General features: G+C 42.2%; 2 protein-coding genes across 3 annotated transcripts in view; one reads left to right on the top strand and one right to left on the bottom strand.

Moving 5' to 3' along the window:
- TMX3 (thioredoxin related transmembrane protein 3) overlaps positions 1–14,405 on the bottom strand; it is a 44,077-nt gene extending 29,672 nt beyond the window's left edge. The window contains exons 1-4 of one of the 2 annotated variants that reach the window (XM_047696568.1): positions 14,172–14,405; positions 13,098–13,152; positions 5,975–6,014; positions 4,667–4,790 (exon numbers count right to left, since the gene is read on the bottom strand). In XM_047696568.1, the coding sequence (XP_047552524.1) occupies positions 4,667–4,790; positions 5,975–6,014; positions 13,098–13,152; positions 14,172–14,217 (265 nt within the window). In that variant the 5' untranslated portion in view covers positions 14,218–14,405. Of the gene's footprint in view, positions 1–4,666; positions 4,791–5,974; positions 6,015–13,097; positions 13,153–14,171 lie in introns of those variants that run through there. The other variant, XM_047696569.1, reaches the window with a different exon arrangement.
- A 46-nt stretch (positions 14,406–14,451) lies between these two features.
- The window catches only part of CCDC102B (coiled-coil domain containing 102B), a 203,624-nt gene continuing 196,674 nt past the window's right edge, over positions 14,452–21,401 (top strand). Inside the window, exons 1-2 of the mRNA XM_047696565.1 lie at positions 14,452–14,689; positions 17,245–17,390. The gene's annotated coding sequence lies outside the window, so the exon portion shown is untranslated. The remainder of the gene's footprint in view (positions 14,690–17,244; positions 17,391–21,401) is intronic.

Genomic DNA, 21,401 nt, shown 5'->3' with positions numbered 1-21,401 from the left:
GTCATTGGCCAAATGTCATTCCAAGTTTACACATCAACAAGAAGCAAATTACAACCTTTAACATAAAGTAAGTATCACACTTACGTTGAGGAAAAAACACAATTTCAGTGGCTTCAAAACAGAAATCAGTACACCGTTACAGGTAGCATCATAACATATTTTACAAATGTGAAACAATTCTAGTACTTGATTTTGGAAGGGATTATGTACAGAAAAAGAGGCTAAAATATCTACCTTTATATAGTTTTTTTAATGTTGATTACAGCATTATCAATTAAAACCATGCATCAAGAAAATTCTGATACAATTCCAAACACACAGGGCAGGATATTTCATGACAGTTCAAATTTCTCTAGTTCAAGAATTCTGTACAGAGATGCACTGGACTGAGAGTGGTGCCACGTGCTTCCAATCTCTGCACTTGCAAGCCTGAGAAATAAGCTATCCTCAAATACTCCTACGAGATTTTTTTTATACTTGTTCACTGAATAATCCTATCCCACCCAAAGCCCAATACTATAAATCTATAAATAACTAGTCATCAGAATAATACTTTACTCCATGGTTCTCTAATTCAAACGTGCAGCATTATTACCTGAAGTCCACTTTAAAAATACAGATTCTCATGACCCAGTCTCAAAGACTGTCATTGGGTAGGGCTGATGTCGGTCTCCAGAGTCTAAATTTACACTGAGCAGCCCAGGTAATCCTAATGCAGGTGGTCTGCAGACCAAATGCTGAGATACACTAATGCTGGAAATGCCTGAAAAGTGACCTAGGGAGATGGATGAAATACATAGGAAACAGCCAACCCTTCAGTATTTACAGTTAGACATAGAATAATGTTGACAGCTAGTTTGGAAAAAAATTCAATTTCTTTACCTGTTTCTACTAAAATGCTTATAGTGGAGCTGCCTTGAGGTATTAAAGGAAACTTTAAGAATTATATGCTCCCCCCCAAAAAAATTATATGCCCCAAATCTATTCGTACAATCTCTAGACACTAGTTTTTAAATACACCTTAAAAAAAAAAAATACTAGGAAGATAGTATTTTCTCCATGAGCACATAAAACATCTTGATTCTACAGTAAAGTAGAAAATGTATCCATCGCTGACCTCAAACATTAAGTAACATAACAGTTTACTTATGTTTGTTATTGTCTCTCCCCTCTAGAATACCATCTCCATGAGAGTAGAGATTGTTGTCTGTTTTGGCCACTGATGCATCACTGATGCCTAGAATGTGCCTGGTACATCCTGGCATACAGTTAAGGGTTCTTGAAATATTCACTGAATGAATATTGACTCCACAGTGATTTTTGAATAGGCTACGTTTGTATGATGCAAGTAGTCATAAGGATTTACAAGAAAGCGTTACCATGGGAAAGGGGTGGAGGGTTCAGCATTGCACATCCAAGAAGTAAAGGACATAAAGTATAGGAAACACCCATCACAATCTTGGCAGAGATCACCCTCATGTACCAGCTCCCCTTCCCTTTTCCCAAAGCTACATGGCTTGCTTGAGATAATGTGCTCTGCATGCTCTACAGACATTTCTTCCTCCTATTAACTCAACGTAATATATAACACGATGCTAAATGAACAAATCTGTAATAGTCACATAACAGAGGCAAAAATTTAAACCTCTTAATGGATTATGAGTAACGGGATGAAAAAAGTCTCATCGTAAAGTACCTACAACGCTACAAACCATATATGAAGTCTTAACAGCTCTAAGAACATTGCACTTTAATCACAGCATTTAAAACGTTCCCTTTTCTAAGCTCCTGAGAAGTCTTAGCTATTTTTGCCCTAAACATAGTGTCACTTAATAGTGACACACAGAGGCACATACTGAAGAGTAAGCTAATGAATTAGGTACTATAAAAAAACTAAGTGTAAACAGTTATTAGCACTGTTGCATCACAGAAGTAGTTACCATTAAGGTTTTTACTGATTTGTAGGTACTATTTTTTCATTGATTATCTGTCTTTATATACCCACACTCCTTTATACATTATTCTACTTTATGACTCTGTTAAATGATTCAAATGATCACAAGAATTCGTTATATTTGAGACTTTATTCTACCTGTTGGTCTGTTCGTATTTTTCCTTCTATTAGACTAAGCATTTCCTGGACCAGATGGATTTGTTTTGGTCTTCCTTTAATCTCTAGAGACTAACACACTAGCTAGTAAACACCTGAGTGAATACGACTGACAACGTGCATGAACATAGGCACACACAGCTCTAATCAAACAAGACTGACGGACACAAGATAGCCTACACACAAGAACTTACTTTCAGGAGCAATGGGTGAAACCAGTCATTTCTCAAACACTGTTAAAAAGCTTAATTCTAAAACGATCTGAGAATTTTGAAGGGGTGGGGGGTGGGAGGTTGGGGGCACCAGGTGGTGGGTATTGTAGAGGGCACGGATTGCATGGAGCACTGGGTGTGGTGCAAAAATAATGAATACTGTTATGCTGAAAAAGAAAAATTAAAAAAAAAAAAAAAGCTTAATTCTAGAAATCAGTCTCTGTCTACAGTAATTCCTGCTATCGCTCTGGTCTCCTCTCAAAGTTTTAACAACTTACTTGTTTGACTATAATTCCATCCCTCCCACCTAACTGCTCTCTAGTTCCCTGTTCCCGAACATCAGGAAGCCAAATCCCATAAATTCACAGCAGCTGCTAACATGGAAACACACAGAAAATGAATTATTCTTTTCCATATAACCAGCAGTTGTGTAGTTCAGCAACTACGCTAAGAATCATGTCCTACTACTTTCGATTGCTCTTCTTTACAGGACACAGCCAGACTACCACATCTGTGATTTCATCCTTGAAGATGTCTGTGAGGATTACTGTGTCCCCTTTCACTCCACTGTCATTACTAAGTCTGGGCTTCCAGCATCTTTTTGTAGAGCACCAAGATGCATACAAAAATGGTCTTATATGATTTTCCTGACTAAATGCTTTTCTTTTGTACTGTACATGTTGCTGCCAAAAACATTTTTATCAAATCAACTGCTTCTCAAAAATGCCCATTACCTCTCAATAGACAACTGATAAAATCTTTAACACCATATGACGTGACAGACCCCTAAAATCTGGTCTTATACGTCGTCTTCTGTGCCCTAGGCACTCTGCAAGGAATTCTGCATGCGAAATGCTAATACAATCCTCCCGACCTTCAGGATTAGTACTCTCTCACTTACAGACACAGAAACTAAAATTGAAAGGTTAAGGCCTTCCCCAAAGGCCCAGAAGTAGCACTAGGGAGATATGGGATTAAAACATAAGCCTGTCCTGGGAGCCTGCGTGGCTCTGTCTGATAAACATCTGCCTTTAGCTCACGTCATGATCCCAGGGTCCTGGGATCGAGTCCTACACTGGGCTCCTTGCTCAGCAGGAAGCCGGCTTCTACTTCTGCCTGCCACCCCCAATGCTTGTGCGCGCAATCCCCCCCGTCTCTCTGACAGGTCAATAAACCTTTAAAAAACAAAACAAAACAAAAAACCAAAACCAAACCAACAAACAAAAACATAGGCCTGTCCTTTTCCAAAGCTGTATCCTGAGTATAATCCTGATTTCCTAAAAAGAAATGTGCATTACATAATTCCACTTGCTTCATTGATTAAAGGAAAAGGGAAGCTACGTGTACTGAATACTATAAGGGACTTGACATGTGCTGTATCATTTAATTTCAAAAAAAACCAATGAAAGACACATGACAATTAAATATTTACCAATGTAGACATCAAAGCTTAGAGATGTTAAGAAACTCTCCCCATTTTACATGGCAAAAGTAGCAGGCAGAAGCAGGATTTGAATTCAGGTCTGCTTTCTGAAGCCATGCTCTTTCCAAATTTCTATGATACTTCATACTTCTCTAAACTTAAATTCTTCTTTTCTCAAATCCTTTAAGATAGGCATTGGTGAACTTGTCTGTAAAAGGTCAGATAACAAATATCTTAGGCACTGTGGGGCAGAATCTCTATTGAAACTCCTCAACTCCTCCAGTGGAACACGAAAATAGGCAAAGACAACAGTAAACAAATGCATGTGACTCTGTTCCAATACAGCCCCTCTTACAAAAATGGGCAGTGGGCCAGTTTCTGTCCAAAGGCGGTTTGCCAACCTCCGCTTTAGGACGTCCTATTCTCTCATACATACTTATTAAGCTCATTTTCAACTGTTAAGATTTTGCTATAATATTCTCTCTAATGTGAATACTATCCTGATCCTCCCTTGTATTTTTTCTACCTCATCTCATCTTATAGGTCTCTATCTCCTCTTCTCCCACATCATCTATGGCTACTCAGACAACTCTCCTTCTGAATTCACACAGCAACATCCACAGATTGACACTCAAATTTCTGTAGCTGCATCAGGTAAACAGAGTCTCTCAAGGGGGCTCAAAGTAGAAACAGTGGTTTATACATACATGTCAGGCAGAAGAGTAATATACACTACATATTACACGTTTGATGGCTAAATCACTTAACTCATAAAATATACAATCTTTAATTATTAAGATTAACCTTAATTTACCTGAGCAAAAAGTAAGTATTTCTTCCTCCTACCTTGAATACAGCTTCACGTTCAGTACACCGTTTCACTATGAGAACAGTAAAATAATAAACTGAGCAAATGCTTACTGGAATAGGAGGTAGCATCCATCTTTCCAACTTTAACTGGAGAACCAATATTTTTCATCTCAAGACCAACTTCATTCCAAATCGGTTCCAGTTTTTTACAATGGCCACACCATGGTGCATAAAACTTGTTGGGGGAAAAAGAAAAGACAACCACTGAAATGTTGTGCTATTGCGTATATCAATTTTAATTTTTAAAGAATCTCTTTGACTAAGTGATCTGATGAAGAGTTCATTTTAGACAAAAAGTCTAAATATAATTTCTAAAGTAGTTACGTAATAAAAGGCAAAACACACACATGAATCTAATTAGTTTAACGCCTAGCATATACCTCAACACTGATATTACCTTAAGTTCATTTAAAAATGACTACTTATTCCTACTTAAAACAGAAAATTTACAGTAAAAACATCTTTGTCCAAAGCCAGTCTGTGTCATATATAAGACGAATACACGTACATCACACACACCTCCCTTAAGTGTTCACGACGAACACTGGTCTATTTCTGTTATGAAAATCCCAACACCATAGGTACCTTTGCTACTTTAAGCGTAACTACTAGCAAGGGATGGGAAATCACTAAGATGACTGGCTTGGCAAAGGGACAAGGCTGATTAATCTAAAATCACAGTTCCTTTTTCTTCAGGATCACCAGAGGGCTGAGATAAAAACAGGTTCCTCCAGTTAAATGGTATAACAAACCGCGTCTTGTACTTTCATGAAATAAGATTTACCTACTTTCGACATTGTAGAAATGTTCAAACATGCACAAAAGGAGAGAGGAAAAATTAAACAATGGACTCTCACGCCCCATCGCTTTGCTTCAGCATCTGTCAACTTTGCTGCTCTCATTCTCTCTCTTTTGCTGGCACTCTACGACATTTTTACTGGGGCAAGTTAAAATCCCAAACATTCTAAACGTGAAAGTGAAAAAAGTAAGATGAAAATCTGATTTTGTTCCCCATTATGATGAAAATAAATTTTTTACTGTCAAGTGATAATAACCGAAACAATTTCTTGCATAACAGGAAAAAAGAAGAGTGTATTTTGTAGTAAAATCATACAGCAATCTCCCTCAGACATAATTCATACGTCAACCTCTTCAGAATTTCAGCAAAAACAGGTTCCCTTGCCAGGAACCTTAAGGCTCTGACGTTCATTTTAATATAATAATCTACATAATACTATGTGACAAAAACTGGGTAATATACATAAACACTAACTATATATTACCTTATCTATGTGGAGGAGAATAGAAAATCATACTTAAAATGGCAGGGGTAATTAGCACAAAAATTTATATACTCACATCTACAAGCCAAATGTCATCTTTCCGATTGTCTTTAAACCTAAAAAACAAACATGAGAAAACAAATCTCCGATTGCATGTTTGTTTCTACTTTACAATACATAGGGCTGATAAACTGATAAATACTGGAGCATAGAAGAAATTCTTTCAAGTTTTTATGTAAAATTTTTACTAAGTGACCTCTAAATCTTATCCATTAATCATTTTTTATTTCTTCTAATTTTTTTTAAGATTTTATTTATTTGACAGAGAGAGTGAGAGAGCACAAGCAAGGGGAGCAGTACAAGGAGAGGGAGAGGCAGGCTCCCCGCTGAGCAGGGAACCTGATGTGGGGCTCGATTGGGATCATGACCTGAGCCGAAGGCAGATGCTTAACCATCTGAGCCACCCAGGCACCCCCATTAAACATCTTTTAAAAAGCACAGAACTGATCATCAGGAGTACAAAATAATAATAATAATAACAACAACAACAACAACAAAAATTGGAGCACCTGGGTGGCTCAGTCTGTTAAGCATCTGCCTTAGGCTCAGGTCCTGATCCCAGAGTCCTGCGATCGAGCCCCGCGTCAAGCTTCCTGTTTGGTGGGGGAGTCTGCTTCTCCCTCTCCCCCTGCAGCTCCCCCTACTCATGTCACTCTCCCTCTCAAATAAAATCTTAAAAAATAAGTTAAAAAAAAAATTAAGTGGGACTTGGTAGAAACACAGATACGAGCCTCAGCTCCTGGCCCCTCTACTCCATTTACTCTTAGGCATTAATAGCTAAGCTGAGACTGCTGTCCTTAACAAGGTCTGCTTCCAAGACTGGCCCTTGGTTGGCATCCGGGAACTTGAATTTCAGGAGGATTTCCACCATTTCCTGATAAGATAGCTCACTGTTCCAACGCTGTGCAAACAAAGTAGTTTTATGATGAACATCTGCTTTCCTTCCAAGAGTCTGAAATTTTGGTACAGACTAGGCAGGAAGGTCCTTACATGACCACCCCCCAATAAGAATCCCTAAGCACTGAGTCTCTAATGAGCTACCTTGGTAGAGAACATTTCACACATGTGGTCATAGCTCCTGATGGAGGAATAAGCACACCCTACGCGACTCTACTGGGAGAGGACTCTTGGAACTTGTTCCTGGTTTCCTCTGGAATTTACTCCACAATGGCTCTTCCCTTTGTTGGTTTTGCTTGGTGCCCCTTCACGGCAATAAACCGTTAACTGTGACTTCCACAATAGGCTGAGTCCCCTGAGTGCTCCTGGTCAATAACCAAGCCTGGGGGTGCTTTTGGGGACCCCCAGACACAAGGGCCTGCAGTTAGAGTTCTCCTAAAACAGCTGTGATCATCTGATCGTGTTACTCTTAATTTGAGACTTTTTAGGTACCCTTCCGTCACCTACAAAAAGAAGTATATGTTGCTACACGTTCTCATGTGCTGGCTCCACTCAAATATAAGCATCACATGATTTCCAATCAACCCATGGTATTTATCACAGCTAAATTCACAGTGTTTATCTGACTTTATATATTTTTTACGTTCACATCCTATCCGGCTAAAAGCATTTCTTACTCCATAATGCCTTCCTGAATTCCTAGCAGCTAGAAACAATCTCTCCATATTGTCTTTAATCTTCTTTAGGATTCTTATCAATTTCCACACGTTTTTACATATTATCCAACCATAAATATGCTTGTTTCATCTTTTGTACCTTGCACAGTGATCTATATCTAATTTATACTGAATGAATGACAAAAGTTCTTTATGGGGATATTTTAGGAAGATCCTTGAATCTACAGTTAAGACAAAGAGAACACCTGTCCATTATCTGAGTTCTTCAGTCCAACGGTGCTCACATCTGTCCAGATGTGACATAGTCTGTCCTGCACCATGGGCAAGGATAGCACCCTCAGTCAATCTCCCAGGTTGGTAAACCCAGATATTCTGCCTCTACTCCTCTCACGCTTAATAAAGAGTTCCATTGTATACACAATGGAACTACTCAGGCAAAGCAATACAGTCACTGTGAGCAAGTTGCTGAACTAGACACCTCTCATTGATGGTCACTGTTCTTGAGGCAAACACTCATACTCTGCACCCCGGGGGGAGAATGCAGGAGGTTACGGTCTCCCAGTCCTTAATGTTTAATAGCCATTTTCATCTCCCACTGATCTGAGTCTTCAGAAGGGGTTGGCATGGAAGTCCTTTATAGGGTCCCCAACAGAGACTGTAGAGTAACTGTCAAACTGAAGGAAGGGGACAGACAACCGGACAAAGTACCTGACTGGGGAACTGCTGCATTGAGACCCAGGCCTAGATGTGTAGACCAGGCTGGGGAATCTTGTCCCCTCCCATTCATCAAGCCCATACTTCAGATATTCATTAAAACACTCAAGCAGCCTTGTGGATTAGGGGAGATATGGAGTTCAGAGAGTCTGTTGTATGCCCAGGACCGGGCCAACTGCTGGGTAGCTTGAGCATAAATTCCAGGGCTGTTATCAGAAGCAGTGTTCTTAGGGAAACTGAAGAGGGAAAAAATGTGGTCTTGCAGTGTCTGGAGAGTGTGGCTAGGGTCCATGGAACGCATGCAAATGGCTAGGTGAAACTCAAAGAACGTGTCAACTGATACTGGGACACGATGGACGGCACAAGGAGCCCAACCTGTTCTATCTGCCAAGAATGCCTGGCCCACTCACTTGAAGGAAACCGTCTGGGGCAGCAGTCTTAGCCTTGACCAAAGTCTGACCAAAAGAAGGCTCTTTCATGCTGTCTTCTTGTCTTCTCGCCACAGTGGCAGCCCGGGTACTGCTAGCCTAGTCTAGGATGCTGTCTGACCTTCCACGGGCCATCCTCTCGGGATTCCAGAGGCAAATGATTGGGCACCTACTTGCTTTGGTGCGGAGAACGATTCAGTTTCCACACTGAGCTAAAAGCACGTTACATCTTTGGTTACGTCTCCTTCTGCAGCATCGGGGCCTTTCTGGTGAGCATCCACACGGGCTACAAGACACTCTGATGGGCGCTGCGTTACGTGCAGCACTGCCGAGTCACTATGCTGTACACCTGAAACTAATGTAATTGCAGGTTATAAAAGCATTTAGGAAAAAACACTTAGGAGGAGCAGATGATCTCCCTCCAGATGCCTCATCCCCATAGGGGGCCCAGCTTTGTACGCTACACGAGCACATGGCCAAGCCATCAGCCAGAGCCCGTGGGACAACAGCAGAGCTCGTCTGCTGCGCTGGAGGAGTAAGCAGAAGGTGCCGGAAGAGCGGGGCAGAGGATCCTCCGCGCTGCACGAAGCTGCCCACGGCGTAGGGCCCGCCGCCGCCCTTGATGAAGGACGGGTCTCCTTCAGGTTGGATGGCAGCCACACCCAATTCCCGTAAGTTAACCCAGAGGAGCCGTGAGTGACCAGGTCCTGGCGGTCTGTGTAGGTCCCCGTTGGGCCAGAGGAGGCAATGCCTCCTTTGGTGTTATTGCCGAGGTGGAGTGGCACTCACGAGACCTTTTCATGGTTGCAAGACTCCAGATGGGCTCCTCTAAGTTCCTTCTCCACTTGAGACCCAGAACGGGCCTTTTCAGCAAGGTGACTAAAAGTTCCGCTCGTGAGCCTACTACCGCACTCATCCAAGGGCAATAATCATCTCTTAAAGGGGGTGTACCTTTCAGCCAACGACTGGTCTGTCTGGCCTACAGTGCTGTCCTCCTGCCACACGCTCTGATCAGTGACCTGAGTTTGCTGACATGTGTAATTCAAATGGCGGTTGCAGATCGGAGCAGATCAGGACAGGGGGAGGCCTCGAGGCCTGCCGTAGGGCCTTCAGGGAATCCTGTTGGTTGGGGCCCCTCTCAAGAGCAGCAGCCCTTCTGGTAACCTGATGGAAGGGTGCCATCAAGGTCCCCACAGGGCTGTGTGACAGCATCAGTAGCCACATACGCCCACCAATCCCTGGGCCTCCTTTTTTTTAGCCAGGGCGGGGGTGGTGGGCAGTCAAAAAAGGTCAAAAGTTTGGTAACACTCTCCTCAGGAATGGATGTTACTCTGCTTCCCAGATCAGGTCCAGGAATTAGGTCCTTATATGTTGCCTATGTTTAAAAGCCCAGCCACAACGTCACTTGTGAGTCAACATGGCATCCAGTACTTGCTGGGCAGTGCCCTGTCTAGGCCCTCTAGGGTGGTTCTCATCAACACAGTAAAAAACCAGTGCTCCCTCCAGATGCAAGATTTTTTCCAGACCACGGCCTCCCCACTGATAGCATATAGATGTGGAATTAACAAGTCTTACAGAAGGACATTAAAGATGTGCTGGAATCCGTTCCACATGAAGGAAATTGACCCTGATGAGCCCATTGGGGAGGGATATTGAAAAAGGCATTTGCAATGTTAATTGCCACAGACCAAGCTACCTCCAGTAGCCTCTTCATGACGTCAGGTACCCCTGAGAGTGCAGAGTAGTGAGGGACCTACCAGCAATACCAGTCTCCTGGTCCCCAAGGCCTTGTGCAAAGGCCAAACGGGGCTATTGAATGGAGAAATGCTCTCACAGAGCACTTTGCACTTTGTCTTCCTTCAGCTCAGCAATCAGGATGGCTGTTTCCTTTACTCACCAGGCAGCCAATATTATTTTCAGAAGACTAAGAAATACCAACCAAGTAGGTTTACAGTCTTCCACATGTTCCATTAAAATGGCCCTAATTATAGCAATTCCCACTGACACGTAGGGACAAGGGTGACTGGGAGTACACAGAGGCAACACAGCTATGCCAGTAACACATTTAGTAGTAGCGGCTTGAAAGTACTCACCCTGAGCCAAGCCTGGGCAAAAGGGTCATCAGAGACTCAAACCTGGGAGGCATTTTATGTGTCCTCCTCATCCTGGTAGAAGGGGAATTAGAGATCCCACTCTCTTGTGCATGGATATCCCAAAGGCCCAAGAAGTACATTTCTCCCCCACTTTCCCAATGAACGCTGACACAGGATGTCCAGCTCACCCTGGGGATAGGGGGACCTCAACGTAACAGCTATTCTAGGTCGGGGTAGACGTTTAGGGCTCTTCCACTCATCTGGTGGGGACACAGTTTGTGACAGAGGGGCTGTCACCATGCTGATCCTAGTGGGACTGCCCATCAGATCCCTCGTGACTTAACATCTGGCCACGAGGGGCCCAGTAAGGAGCTATCACTCTCTTCCTTTGAGACCCCATTATTGAGTAAACAGACCCAGAGACTTTTTTCTAGAAAGGCTCACGTCTGGATTGCCCACGAAAGGGTGCTCAGTTCCCACGCTTATGTCACTCTTTGTGCTGGTCAATCTTTGCTGGCTTAGTAGGGTGGCTGCTTCTTCCATGTCTGGATATTTTTCACTTAAGGCTTGGACTGTGTCACAGACTGAATGAAGTGATGCGGTGAGGAGGCTCACGTGGGTCTGGTAAGAAGCAGGAAGCAAATAGAGACCTAGAAATCTGAGTCTGCCTAATAATCTCATTATCCAGTGTGTCCTAGTCTCTCCATGGAGACCCAAGGGATCACCAAGATGGCTCACAGAGGCCATAGCCTCTGTGAGAGTGGGGCAGCATTCTTCCTTGACAAGAAGCTTGTCACGGGTGGGCCAAACTGTCAAGTTCACACAGTATCCAGGTGAGAGAGAGAGGATCTTAGGTATCTGTGCCTGCCCATATGCTCCTTCCTTCTCTGCCACCCTCTTACCCCCCAGGTCAAAGTCACCACCGTGAGGGCATTCTAAGGGAAAAAGTCTATAGTGACACAGCCCTCAAGACACCAAGTTTAATAAGATTACCTCCATGTTAGCAATGGTTTTCCCTTCAGGGGCTCCTGGGTGGCTCAGACAGTTGAGCGTCTGCCTTCAGCTCAGGTCACGACCCTAGGGTCCTGGGATGAAGCCCAGTTCTGTGGGGAGTCTGCTTTTTCCTCTCCCTGGCCCCTAACCCTATTCATGCTCTCTCTTGCACATGCTCTGTCTCTCATATGAATGAATAAAATCTCAAAAGCGAAACAAAAACAAAAACCCCACCATGGTTCCCTTCAGAATCTGCTGTCACTCCCCAGTATCCACTAGCATGGCTAGTAAAGTGCTCCCGGGGATCCTCAGGAATTCGCCTCTTCCAGAACAGCACTGTGTTCATATGACCACCCTGCTACTGTAACAATTTTGTTGTGTAGAGGTAGTTAATTAGTACAAGTCAAACTGAAAGTAAGAGTCAAGACTTTATTTACTTACTGTGACAACATAAGCCAACAGGGAAAAAAAAAAAGGAACCAGTTCCTCAATGTTCCATTTTTCGAGTGGAACAGTACCAAGCGAGGGTCAGGTGGAGGCAGCATAGACAGAATTCACTCCACTGCAGAGGAGCACTGAACCAAAGGCTTCTGCCTCCTTATGAACCCATGGAAGGAGAAGGAAAGGGGGAAAGGGACAGGAGTGGAAAAGTACTGCAAGCAAAGAATGGCTCAGCCAACCCCCTAGATAAGGAGGTCTCAGTAGAGATGCCTAGGAGTGCTCTAGGTAAGGTCCCCAATAAGGAGGCCTCCAAAAGAGGCCACTTGTACATGCTAGATATGCATGTGAGCCTGGCTAGCCTCGGGGCCTGGGTCTATGTCTACAACTCCCTCCAGAGACTGCAATGCACTAGCTGTGCACCAAGTCTGGTGTGGGGAGAGCAGCTTCCCCCCAAGGCCTGCCAGGAAAAGCTTTGCAGTTACCTATGATCAGACCCGAAAGATCACACACAGGATTATGGTCTGTCTGGAACAGGACTCCTCACTCATCTACCTACTAAAAGCAAGACTTTCTGATTAATGCTATGGTACTATAAAAACAAATATACAGTATGGTTACTAAATTATAGCACTTGCTCAATCGTGATATAAGCAGAAAAGCTAACAAATATAATGAAGAATGGTAAAACAGAATATAGAACCGTCAGTAAACTCTATTGAGTACAACCCCACTTTGTACATCTATAATAGCACTCAGGACAACTTCTGAAACAAAATTAGTGCCATATGAACACCAGTCACTAAGGTTTCTATTATTAAAATAGATTCATGGAAACATTTAGAGAACTCCAGAGTTTAAAACAGTTAAGATACCATTTAAAATACATATATACTTACGATTCATCTAAATCTTCTACAAATCCTTTGCAGAAAGCCATATCAAGTAAAAAAACTGAAAAAAAAAGGGAAAAAGGACAAAATGTTTACAGTAAGGGCTGATTTGTTGTTTCACACTACATGCTTAGTCATCTATAAAATGTTTTTGATTTTTTACAGTCTACCATAAAATCCATCACTGATCCATTCCAAGGCACGAACATTGCCTAAGCATATGTAGTCCATTGCTTTCCTATTCACTCTGCAGACACCCAGGCTGTGACCGGCAAGGTGTAGGCTAGTAAATTTGAAACACACAGGTTCTCTTTCAACATAGTTTTACTCTCATTTTTTTTTCTTTTTCCATTCCATCTTTTGTTGTTTTTTTTTTTTTACACAGAAATCATTCTTCTTTATTTCTCCATGAGTAATTATCTCCTCCTCTGTATAAACTCCAACTGCACATTCAAAACACTGTGTTTTATTTATTTACTTATTTCTTTTTCGACTTCATAGGTAGAAGCAAAACTGAACGACATCTCTTACACTAACAGTTCTCACAGCCCGGCACACAGGGGGAACCAAAAGGCTGCGGAGGAAGTGAACACACCACAGTGAGGACAGGGCATTCGACGGTGGCAAGAGGAGGCAAGAGAATGGCCACCACCTACTCTGATCACTTCTCACACCGCACGGTCCGGCGACCTGATCATGACCTGTCCTTGGCCATCACGACCTGTCCCTGGCCATACCCCCCGGTGGGTAAAAATTCTTCGGACGTGCCAAGAGTCAGAACCTAAAGCCAAAGCAAGGTCTGGCCACAAGCTAGGCTGGTGGAGCCTTCTCGCCTATGAACGGAGTCAGCGCTGTTGAAACTTCCTGCCACACGAAGCAAAGAATCAAATGGAAGACAGGCGCATCCTTTTCTGGCACTGATCCCCGGCACATCCGCGTTAGGGGAAGGACCCAGAAGCGGGGTATATTTCGGAGGATCCCAGAGCCTCTCTGAAACCTGGCGGGAGACCTGTCCAGGCCCGACCCACCCGGGAGAGGGTCCCCGCGCGCGTCCGTCCCATCGCCCCGGGCGGCCCTTACCTGTGGCGCAGAGCCGCAGGCCGGCGCTGCGTCTCCCAGTTGCCATGCCTGCTCCAGGAGAGCCGCAAAAGCCACGAAAAAGAACGAGAAAAAACCGGCGGCCGCTACTTGCCCTCCCGGAAAGGGAAGCTGCCCGTGGGCGCGCAGAAGGGAAGCCCGGCGCAGAGGGCGGGGGCGGGGCAGGCCGGCCTCCGCCACCCTCTCAGGACCCCCTCCGGCCTCCGCCTCTGAGCATGCGCAGAACTACGGCGCATGCGTGGAACTTGGGCGCTTGCGCAGTCGTGCCTTCAAAGTCCGTGTGCTTCCCGCTGCCTTCGAGAGCGTGGGAACCTAGCAAGTGGGCGCCTTCCTGCGGGGGCGGAGCGGCGTGTGGAGTTGGGGGGCGTTTCCGGGAAGTTAGATCCCCGCTAAATTTAGAAAGGAAAGTGAGATACACTCCAATGCGGTTTAAAGTTTAGTTCTGCCGGGTCTTTCGCTTGCAGCTTCTGTGCCGCGAGCGGTCAAATTCGTGAGAAGAGGTGGGTGTGTAGAAAGATGGGAGGCTACGGATGTGTGAAGCTCCGTGTATTTTTTGGAATCTTCTTTGACCCTGTTTGCGAAATGAGATTTCTGCTCTGGTAGTAAGCGCTATTAATGCGTTTTTGCCAACTAAAGGAGTCCTGTCTTAAAAACTGTTTCTCTTGGAACCTGAGAAAGTGAAGTTGATTATAAAATACAAGTTTTTGATGATTTGTTCCTATTTTCTGATTCCTTTTGTTAAGAGGAATAACTATAAAACATTTTCTGCTATTTCACCTACACAGCACAGAATATTTATAAAAGTGATATTTTTTTGTAAGGTGATTCCTGCTGCAATCACCACATCTGATTTAGGTGACATTTTTATAGGACCCAAAATATCAGAAGATTTAGATTAAGTCAATTATTGAACATGTGTTATGAGAACAGAAATGGATTATGATGTCAGCCAGGTCATCGTGGGTTCAAAATTCCAACAGGAAGAGATCTCCGAAAACTCTCTTCCTAATGACCAGAAGTTTGAATTACGATCTGATTAAGAGTAAGCCCTAGATTTCACCCATTTAATGCATACAGCATAGTATCCATTGTGGGCCTTCAACAGATTTAAACATTTTTCTTAATTGCGTGTCTAGTCTATTTTGAGTTTAATGTGCGTAAATATTTAATCCTCCTTCAGGTTCCCAAGTAGGAATTACCTAGGTCCAGGGGCTCAGAAAAGGTAATTTACTTAATAGCTCCAAATGATGGAATTGCCATTTGAAACAGTTTCAGACTCCACAGCTGCTCTTTTTCTAACCCAACACTGCCTCACAGATCTCTTTCTGCTTAAGAATGCTCTTCCTCCCTTTTTCTCCCGCTTTCAGTCACCCTATTGTGGCTAATGATACAAATGTTTGATCAGCCAATTTCCCTTGGAGTTATGCTGGGTTCTTCCCAATTTAAGAAAGGTATTAACTGTATGACTTTATGTACATAAGTTTAAAATCAGGGAAATTAATAGTGTTAGAAGGCAGGGGTACAGGTAATGTTTTCTTTCTTGATCTGAATCCTACTACACAGATTGGTTCACTTTGTGAAAATGCATTGATCTCTGCCCCTACAGTTTGCGTACTTTCTGTATATATACCCTAACGATGCAGGTTTAAGAGTAAATATAGCTATATAAGTTTTTTTTTAATGGAAAGATGATCATTACATGGTGTTAAAAAGTGCTTCTCAAATTGTACTGAGCATCATTTACCTGGAGTACTTGATAAAACACAGTTTCTGAGTACTCCTTTCAGAATCTGGCCAGTAGGTCTGGATTTGCATTTCTCACAAGTTCCCAAGGTGATACTATTGCTCTGGTCTGAAGATCTCATTTACTGTTGAAGGAAAATAAATCCAGAAAATACCATTCATTTTTAGATTGCTTTGTGTAAAATACCTAAGGTGAAAAAGATCTCGAAATAAAAATCAAGGTTTTTTTTAGTAGTTATTTTTCCTTGGTGACATGTAATAGTTTTATTGTTAGTATTAAATGATGCTTTTAAAAAAAGTCTCCATTTTAATTGAAAATTTGGTAAATATTAGATACAACCCACATTAAAGAAAGGTCTGTGGAGCTCTTAATGTATTTTTAAGAGTTTACAGAGGTCCTGAGAATACGAGTTTGAGAACAAAGTGGACACTTATAAAACTCTGCATTAAATAAGCGGGGAATGCATAATGTAGCATACATTGAAGAAAATTACAGACCTAGCATATCATAAAGTAAGTTTAAACAGATTGAAAAAAAAGTGGTATTATCAGTGGTGTTTTTTTTTTTTTTTTTTAAGATTTTATTTGTTAGAGAGAGAACAAGCAGGGGAAGCCACAGGCAGAAGGAGAAGCAGGCTCCGTGCTGAGCAAGGTGCCTTCTGTGAGACTTAGTCCCAGATCCCTGGGATCATGACCCAAGCCAAAGGCAGACACTTAACCAACTGAGCCATCCAAGCTCCCCGTCAGTGTATTTTCTGACCACACCACAGTAAGATTATAAATCTATAAAAGATAAAAATATCCCCTAAATCTGGAAATTTAAAAACACTTCTAAATAACATCTCTATAAGAAGTAATAGAAATTAAAATATGTTTAGAAGTGAACCAAAAAAATGTCTCTTAAAATTATAGGATGCAGCAAAATCTGTGTAGAGAAATTTATAGATGTAAATATCTTTTTATTTTAGAAAGAAAAAAAATGAAAATTAGTTAACTATTCTCTTTAAGAAGTAGATGAAAAGACTTTAGAAGAAGAATGGCACAAAAGATACACAGGGATGTTTGTTTTATTTGCCAAAAACTGCACTGAGAACATAGCGTGAACAAAAGGGACCCTGGTACAGTTTACTTCCTAGTAGGTTGTAAGAGTTAACCACTTATAAGGCTTATCTATTGAATTACGTGGTGTTCTAAATGCTTTATATGTTAACTCATTCAGAGAGGGAAAAAGAAAAAGTTATAGTAGACTCAAAAGAGGTCCCAAAGTGTGTTTTTGAAGCAAACAATAAAATGGACAAATTTCTTGTTTTAGTGAATCTTGAAAGAGCTCATGAGAAAGAATGAGGAAATGAGAAAACACCTAAAACATCCAGAAATCAGGGCCACCTTCCGAGAGCCAGGCTGAATCATCCTTCAAGCCCAGAGGCAGGGAAGCCAATTCAAGGGAAACCAATTCAGGTAAGAGAACGCCTGTACACATCTCATGTTCCCTTTCTATATACTGACCCTTGAAGCATAAAGCCCCAGTTCACTCACTTGGAAAGGCAAAAAAGAAAGTGAATCAAGACCGCCAGTCCCACTGCAACATTCCAGCCTAAAACAATCTCAGGAGGAGAAAGGGAAACTTTTTTTAAGGTAAATCTAGTTCAGAATTTTGTTAATATTAGGACTGAGTATGCAAATAATTGAGCTGTGTTTTCAACTTAATTAGATCTTTTATATAGATGGAGTTGATAGAATTTTCATCCAGGCACAGGGGAAGAATACCCACACTGTGAAATGTATAAAGATTATGTTGCCATTTTGTTTTTTCAGTGTAATTGCATTAATATTAGGACCAAAGCATGGACATAGATACAGATATCAGAGGTTAAAGAGATAAGCAACTTTAACACAGTATAGACAAAAAAAAATTAAACAAAATCAAAGAAATTATAAACAAAAAGTTATTTTTGAAAAGTTAAGAAAATATAAATTTACCAAGATCAACTCAAGAACTAGAAGGGTAACAGGATAACCATGAAGGAAATCAAATCAAAAGTTTGAAAGTGTCTCATAAAAGTTGCTATCTAACTTTTATGAAAAAAAAAAATCTATTAAAAACTCTTCCAGAGGGGCGCCTGGGTGGCTTAGTGGGTTAAGCCTCTGCTTTTGGCTCAGGTCATGGTCTCAGGGTTCTGGGATCGAGCCCCGCATCTGGCTCTCTGCTCAGTGGGGAGTCTGCTTCCCCCCTCCCTCTGCCTGCCTCTCTGCCTGCCTCTCTGCCTCCTCTCTACCTGCTTGTGATCTCTCTCTGTCTCTCTCTGTCTCTCTCTGTCAAATAAATAAATAAAATCTTAAAAAAAATAGCAACAAACAAAACTCTTCCAGAGAACTTAAAAAAAAAAAATAGAAAACACTCCTCAGTCCGTTCATTAAGGCTAGTAGAAACTTGGTTTCAAAACCAGAGGAAGCATTTGTGAGAAAGGAATTATACAGGTCAATTCATTCATGAACAAAAATGCAAAAAATTCCAAATAAAATGTTATCAAACCAGATCTAGCAATGTGCCAAAAAGAGGTTAAATTAGGCTTTCTCTTCTCAGAAAAACCAAGTGTCGATTAACATTAGGGGGAAAACTTTGTGTAAATTTTCCACAGTACCTGATCAAAGATGAAATTTATGTAACATTTAAATAAATGCAGTAGAATAATTTGAATTTGATGCATATCAACCTTCCATCATAATAGTAAACCAGGACTAGAGGAACAGTTCCTCAGCATAGTGCTCTGTTCAGGTTAATTTTTCGCAGTCCTGGAATCAACCTGAACTGTTTTGCTTTAAAAGTTTCCCTCTGGGGGCACCTGGGTGGCTCAGTGGTTAAGCCTCTGCCTTCAGCTCAGGTCATGATCTCAGGGTCCTGGGATCGAGTCTCACGTCGGGCTCTCTGCTCAGCAGGGAGCCTGCTTCCTCCCCCCTCTCTCTCTGCCTGCCTCTCTGCCCACTTGTGATCTCTCTCTGTCAAATAAATAAAATCTTAAAAATAAATAAATAAATAAATAAAAGTTTCCCTCTGGCACTGAGCTGTGTTTGCAGTACCTGAAACACGCAAACAGGACTACTAATAATGTTGCTTTTATAACCTTGGACCCAAAGAGTTTTATGGTGGTTGTAAACAGCCCTTCAACATTGTTTATTGCTAATAGTGAGATTGATACTTGTATCTTGTCTTGGTGAGAGCCCCCTCAGAGAGGGCTCTGCTGTTGAGGCTGCTTTTGTACCAGGAATTTGCATATTAACCAGCAAAATATTAGAAAACCCAGGGAGACTCTTGGGCTCTCTTTTTGCAAGGTGCTTTATGCATGTGTTGGGGGGAGGGACTTAATAGGAGAGAGAAGGTGCTCACAGCCGTGGCCGTCATAGGAAGGAGAAGACAGACGCGTGTACCAGGTCTTCAGCAACTCCAGCAGCCAGACAGCCTTTGGCAATGATCCAAATTCTTACATCAACATTGTTGTTGCGCTGTATCCATTTCCTCTAATGAGTAATAGATTTAAGTATTGTTATTTGGGGTCAAACAGCCTTCTTATGTTAACCCTGTATTAGTACAGTTGGCATTAGAGATGGGATTGCTTGGAAGACTTCTGACTGATTCTTTGCTACAAATATGGCTAAAGCGTTATTTAGAAAGAAAAAAGGATTCTGATAAAGAGGATGGGAAGCATTGATGCAGAGGTGGTTGTCCAGCTGCTCTTGGTTCAAAGTAGCACAAACTTAACAGAGAGTAAGACTTTCCATGACAAAAATGACAACCTGAATTCTAGGAGCTAGCAGAATTAGAGGGAAAGTGCAAACTGATGGCAGGTTGGCTAAATCAGTTCCTAGTTGCTGCTTTCAGCATGAGCTAAAGTGACAGTCCAGCGTCTCCTGTGGCTGAGATTCCACCTCTCTCCCCAGCAAGCAGAGCTCCAACCAAAGGGGCGTGGGCGCTATAACTTCTGATGGCTTGGCGAAGCCTTTGTGAACCACTACAACTAAGAAGGTAATTCAAGAAAGGCAGCTGATGATGGAGGAAAGCAATCAAGTAAGGGATTCTTTGGTAACACAGGGGAGGCCTCTTATAGACTGTCAGCCTGTCGTAAGGATTGTCCTGTTGATCTTTACTGAGATGGTTACTGAGAGTTTTAGATCACATGGCAGTGACTCTGGTTCTGAATACTGGAGAGGATGGTTTGCACTCATCCTGGATCCTCCTCTGGCTGCTCTCTTCCTAGGGAGAGTTCCAGAAAAGTTTTTGCTGATTTGAATGGATTAAGGCAGGGAGCTACTAGAGAATAGTAAGTCCTCGGGGTATCTATTCAAACTGTGGAAATGCTGTGCTGTGCTGGACAGGCTATAGGACACTGAAATCAGCCCTACAAGGGATGCCTCTCACTCACATTATCATAAAAGGAGCCCTACCACCGTGGACACCATATGTGACACTGGTCTTAAACCTTAAAGGATGTAAAAGAGGCAGTTTTTGGATTTCCTGTCCCAGTTTCTTCCGATGAGACTTCAGGTTAATTACAAAGGTTAAAGTTTTACAAAGGAAAGGAAATCGAGGCAAGAAGAGGATAAGAATAAAGAACTTCTGCAACTCAACACCAAAAACCCCACAAATAATCCAATTAAATAAGCAGAAGACATCAAGAGTGGTAGTTGTGTTTTATTGACTTTATTTTTTTATTTTTTTAATTTCTTTTCAGCGTAACAGTATTCATTGTTTTTGCACCACACCCAGTGCTCCATGCAATATGTGCCCTCCTTAATACTCACCTCCTGGTTCCCCCAACCTCCCACCCCCCACCCCTTCAAAAGCCTCATGTTGTTTTTCAGAGTCCATAGTCTTCTTTAAAAGTCTACCAAGGTTTTAGTGGACACTTCACCAGTTTCCCCTTCTTTCTTTAAAAAAGATTTTATTTATTTATTTGAGAGAGGGAGAGAGACAGAGAAAGAACACAAGCAGAGAGAGAAGCCGAGGGAGCAGCAGGCTCCCCACTGAGTAGGCAGCCTCACGTGGGGCTCAAGACATTAACAGATATTTCTCCGAAGAAGACATACAGATGGCCAACAGACATATGAAAAGATGCTCAACATCATTCATCATGGAAATGCAAATCAAAACCTCAAGATATCACCTCACACCTGTCAGAATGGCTCACATCAAAAACATAAGAAACAAGTGTTGGTGAAGAAAAAGTAACTGTGCAGTTCTCTGTAGTTGACCTGGCGAATGCTTTTTCTTCAATATTACTTGCGGGGGAACATCAACAGCAATGTGTCTTTGTGGGGAATGGTTTCCAATATGCATTTCCTTCCAGGATGTCTGAACTCCTCTGTGTGCTCTCACAATCCACTGAGGCAGATCTAGTGTATTACAACCCTACAGTGTTCCATTTAACTTTATTGATGATATCGTGATTATTTTCTGAAACTGAGAATCAAGCT

The sequence above is a fragment of the Lutra lutra genome, chromosome 12 (genome assembly GCF_902655055.1).
Source record: "Lutra lutra chromosome 12, mLutLut1.2, whole genome shotgun sequence".
NCBI lineage: Eukaryota > Metazoa > Chordata > Mammalia > Carnivora > Mustelidae > Lutra > Lutra lutra.
The sequence above is the reverse complement of the archived record's forward strand: the minus strand, read 5'-3'. Positions and strand labels throughout refer to the sequence as shown.